We start from the raw sequence: 5,343 nt of genomic DNA, 5'->3' as shown, positions 1-5,343 counted from the left end.
AACTATGGCGTCTGCGGTACTTAGAAAGGGTCGACCAAGAATAATCGGAACTTTGGAGTCTTCATCCATATCCAATACCACGAAATCAACCGGAACGTAAAATCCACCAATCTTCAGGGGTACATCTTCCACTATTCCCGCTGGGTACTTGATCGAACGATCCGCCAATTGTAGAGCCATTCTTGTCGGCTTCAATTCTCCTATATTCAGCTTCTTGTAGATCGACAAAGGCATAAGACTTACACTCGCTCCCAGATCGCATAGAGCTCGATCTATCTCAATTTCAATTCCCCTATATTCAGCTTCTTGTAGATCGACAAAGGCATAAGACTTACACTCGCTCCCAGATCGCATAGAGCTCGATCTATCTCAATGTTGCCCAACTTGCAAGGTATGGAGAAGCTTACCGGATCCGACATCTTCGGAGGGAGCTCGTGTCTTGTAATGGCGACACTGATTTCAGTGCTTAAGGCCACCGTTTCCTTTTCTACCACTCGCTTCTTAGTCAAAATATCCTTTAGAAACTTTGCATAGGAAGGCATTTGGAGAATCGCTTCATGGAATGGCATCGTAATCTCCATCTTTTTCAGCATCTCCGCAAACTTTCCAAACTGACTTTCTTCATTGAACTTTTTCAAATGAGAGGGAAAAGGGATTGTGGGTACCTTAGGTGGTGGAGGAATGTAGGCCGGCTCCTTTTCCTGGGTGTTCATCGTGGAGTCGCTTTCTTCCACCGCTTTGCCTTTCTCTTCCCTCGTTAGCCTTGGTGTTAGTGCTTTTTCGCTCATGGGTGGACCGATTTCCGGGAGTTGCTTTCCACTTCTCAATTCCACTGCATTAATGTGCTCTCGAGGGTTCACTTCAATCTTTCCCGGAAGAGTACCTTGTTGTCTCGATGAGGAAGATGAGAGTTGTGCCACTTGGTTGTCCAAAATCTTTAAATGAGCTTGTACTCCTTCCAATTGCTTTTTGAATACAATTTGCTCATTCTCGATGTTTCCGATAGAGATTCCTTGTGACTTTTGCCCTTGGAGAATTTGCATCAGCATGTCCTTGATCTCGGGATCTTGATCTTTTGGTTGCTCTTGTTGTTGTCTATAGTTCGATGTTCCTTGATAACCTTGGTTTCCTTGGACTTGTTGCTGGAACTTAGATTGAAACCCCGGGGGTCCTTGGTTGCTCCGTTGAAATGTCGATTGCGGGTTCATTGCATTTGTTTGGTTCTTGTAGGAGAAGTTTGGGTGGTTCCTTAACCCAGGATGGTATAGGTTGGAAGGGTGGTTGTATTGGTTTGGGCCAACATAATTGGCTTCCTCCGCTTCTTGATTGACCAAATACATCCCCGGTTGGATTTGTGCTAAACTTGGCTCCTCTATAGCTGCTACTTGCTTACTGTTTGCAAGTTGTATCTGTATCTCAGCAAGTTCAGATAACATTGCCTTGAGTGCTGCTCTTTCTCCCGCATCTCCCTTTGTTGAGCCCCTCCTACTGAACTCATTTGATGTATGGCCTCGCCCTTTGGCCAACTTTGCAATTGTTGCTTCTAGCTCTTGAAAAGGGATGTCATAGATGTCACCCCCACATGTCGCATCGATCCATGATCGAGTGTCATCCTTTAATCCATGAATGAAGATAGATAGGATGTAATCTCGTTCCATTCCATGGTGAGGGCACATCCTTTGGTATTCTTTAAATCGTTCCCATGCATCATGAAGATTCTCCCCATCCTCTTGTATAAAAGCATTGATCCGATTCCTTGCGTGTTGAGTTTTGGTGGGTGAATAGTATTGCATAAGGAACTGCTCCTCCATCTCATCCCAAGATGAAATGGAGTTTGGCTCAAGAGTGTAGAGGCAATCTCTTGCTCTCTCCATGAGTGAGTATGGGAAAGCCTCAAGGAGCTCATCTTCCGTGGTGATTCCCGGCCCTTTCTTTATCGCCTTACAATTCATCTTGAAATTGGTAAGGTGAGCATTTGGATCCTCATTGGGCCTACCCCGGAAACTCATGTTGTTGAGCATTTGGATGCATTGTGGTTGGAGTTCAAAGTCCTCCAACGGCTCCTTGTTAATGCAAGAGAGTAGTTGAGTGTGCTTCGGTTGTGTGTACGTTCGAAGCGTTCTAGGGGCTGCTTGGGCTGGTGGTTCCCTTCGAGCATTGTTCTCTCTCAACAAACATGGTTCAATCAATGGTACAGATAATCACTTATCATACACACGCAGTCCGAATGACGAGTCATCGGACATAACCGTCAAATCATCTCTATGTGCATCGCATACATAGGATACCGCAAGGATCTGGTCTCAGTTCCCTTCGAGCATTGTTCTCTCTCAACAAATCTTCGGCCATTTTCCACTGTCTTTGTTGCTTCCGAGTAAAACGTACAGTCCTCTCAATTTCTGAATCAAATAGAAGTTGATCCTTGTCGGTTGTGCTTCTTGTCATACACCGAGAGATCTGCACGTAGAGAAGAGTGAAAAGAAAACTAGCCAAAGGTGAGAAAAGATCGTAACACTAAGAGATCCCAAGTAGAAACCCAAGCAATGATGACCTAGCAAAAACTTAGACTAACACAGAAAAACGCCTAGTCCCCGGCAACGGCGCCAAAAACTTGATGCGCACGCACCGAGTTCTAAATTTGTAACCCGATTCGTACCACTATCCGCAAGTATACGGTAGTTGTAGTACCGGGGTCGATCACGAGGACTAGGTTGTGTTAATTCATTCTTAAACTAGATCAAAGGTGATGGAAAATATTGATTGCAAGGTGTTTGTGAAAATGTAAATATGAAATGAGGGTCAAATGAGCAAACAAAACTTGTGTGATGAAAACGATTGGACACGAATGTTGTGGGTTCGGGGTCCCTTTCATGGGTATGGATGTTCAAAATGTGATGGCACTCATGATCATCATTTCTAATCGGGGATTTCAAGGCTTTTTGTATAAGATCTTTCTCTCTCAAGCTTAGATCTACTACCTAGAAATTCAACTACCCATCTCTCGATGATCTAGAGGACTCCTAGATGCATTAACAACCCCTATCATAAATCCTAAACAAGTCAAACCATCTCTCAATGTGAATGCTTTGTTCATTTGATGTCTAGGTCAAAACACCATTCCCATATGTCTATGATCAATGTTGTTCTAAGATCATTCAATCAAGGTTTTGCCAAGATCAAAAGCATGAAGGATAAGACATCAAACCAATAGAAACAACTAAAAGAGTACCATAGATTGAAAACCCAACATCCATACACAAAAGGGGGACCCCTCCCCCACAACTAGGGTTCTACTCCATACTCAAAGGAAGAAAACAAGAAGAAACAAAAGAGAACATGATAGAGAAGAGAAAGGAATGCTTAGATTGGTCTTCAATGGTGATGATCACTTCTTTTCTTCTCCAAGTCTCCCAAGCTCCAAGTTTTCCCCCAAGTGTTTTCTCCCTCTTCAAATGGCCAAAAGATCCCTTTTTTCTTTCCCTCTTTCCTCTTTTGTTCAGCAAACCCTAGGGCTTTCTTCTTTCTCACTAATGGGCTTGGAAATGACCCAAAACAACAAATGAATTTCGTCAGACAGAAATGGGCGGTCTCTTTGTGTTTAAGGGCGGGAGCCCGAATATGCTTCACATTTTCGGGCGGTCGGCAGAACTTATGGGCGGCCCTCCTGAATTTTCTGTTAAATCTCGAGGCTTCTATCACTTTAGGGCGGCCAGATCTCTTTCCAGGGCAGTAGCCTGTTTTTGCTCTTGTTCCACATTCCGCGTTTTCGTCTGATTTTTTCCGTTGTTTTCTCCCGGAGACTTCACTCACCACCTGATCCTGAAATGGACAAAACAAGGACCTACTCTACCCCTAGACGACTCATATGCACATGATTCCGATGATAAAGATCCCAATCACTCATAAAATTCTCAAGTAAAGATGATATGATCACATAGCTCGACCCATCGGGTCTCTCAGTAATATCCGTACCGTCAAATCATCTCCACGTGTGCATCAAACACGTGGGTAAGGATGCTCCATGTGCAACGCACATCCCCCGCTCTCCTCGGTAATCGCCGGAACAATAAAACACGTCATCCAAATCCCTACTCCATAAAACATAATACATCAACCATCCCCTCTGATATCGATGTCACCTCTCGATACCAGAGCGCCAGGTGCCTCCTCCAGGCCACCACCGACTATGTCGAGCGAAGTCAGTACACAACTGACAACCTCTCGCTGGCCGTCCGCCACGGAGAAACTCATTGGACCCGAGCTCAGGTCTTTCTGAGTTCCTTCGCATAACCTCGTCGGGAGAATCGCTCAATCCCGAGTCACGGATAAATGTATTGCCAGTCTCTGCCGGGAGAATCACTCAATTCCGATCCCGTTCCATAGCTAGTGGAACGTTGGCGCGGTTACAGTGTAACCGTAAGATTTCCTCAACCCCGTGATAGCTCAATCACTCAAGACTATCACGTGTATCATCGGCTCCAAGCTCTGCCCGTAGGTAACCAATCACAATCATGCCTCCTCAATATGAAACCCGACCCGGGTTAGAGATCACAAAGAGGAGATCTCAGCCAATGCAATCATCGGAATATCACATCAACCCGCTACAATCACACGCTCAACCTTATCCCGACCCTCCGGAATAAAGTCTCACGCCATGTCAACTACCCGATTCCCCATTCACATGCACTCATATATCATTATACTTTAATCGGATATACATACGTCTTTACTCGTCATTTTGGTTATCTCGTTTCCATTACATTCATTCTATTCTTTTACCCTCCGATCCGATCAAATTGGGTTCCGACCATCTTGGATTACCAATTCAGCTCGTTCCGAAGGTTTTACTTACCGTAGGTCGGTTTCATTCAAGTTTCATGAGATTCGGGTAGGGAACGGGTCTAGGTAGGTCACGTGTAGGGGTCGGTTGCATCGGATTCCGTTCGATCCGAAGGAACGAACCAAAACGGGGAGACAGGGGTCCAGAATGGACGGTCTACCCTGTCTGGAACGGACGGACTGGGTGGTCTGATCCCTTCGGTCTGGCCGAAGCTGGAACAGATGCTCCGCAACGAATGGAACGGACGGTCTAGGTCCATAACGGACGGTCCAGGTCCAGAACGGACGGTCTAGACCCGTCTTCTTCCTCGCGACCCTGCAACCCTAGAACGAACGGTCCAGGCCTGGACCGTTCGGTCTAGGCGTACCATGAACTTCGGGTTCCAAATTTTCGCACCAAACTCAACAAGCTATACACCAAAATGATCCTTAGAACATCAAGAATCCAAATCTAACACCAATTTCATGCAATTTTCACTCAAAGCAATCAAATCTCCATTTTCA

General features: G+C 45.3%; 1 protein-coding gene across 1 annotated transcript; it reads right to left on the bottom strand.

Annotated features, from left to right (window-relative positions):
- Positions 1-272: 272 nt before the first annotated feature.
- LOC104809785 lies at positions 273-2,009 on the bottom strand. Its single transcript, XM_010535862.1, has one exon. It carries the CDS (start codon positions 2,007-2,009, stop codon positions 273-275), a length of 1,737 nt encoding a protein of 578 aa, XP_010534164.1.
- Positions 2,010-5,343: the final 3,334 nt, after the last annotated feature.

This window comes from Tarenaya hassleriana, unplaced genomic scaffold, assembly GCF_000463585.1.
Source record: "Tarenaya hassleriana unplaced genomic scaffold, ASM46358v1 Cleome165, whole genome shotgun sequence".
NCBI lineage: Eukaryota > Viridiplantae > Streptophyta > Magnoliopsida > Brassicales > Cleomaceae > Tarenaya > Tarenaya hassleriana.
Note: the sequence above shows the minus strand (reverse complement) of the source record. Positions and strands in the feature narration are given on the sequence as shown.

Coding starts and splice junctions, on each gene's coding strand:
- LOC104809785 (XM_010535862.1), bottom strand. CDS start 2,009: ATGAGTTTCCGGGGTAGGCCCAATGAGGATCCAAATGCTCACCTTACC.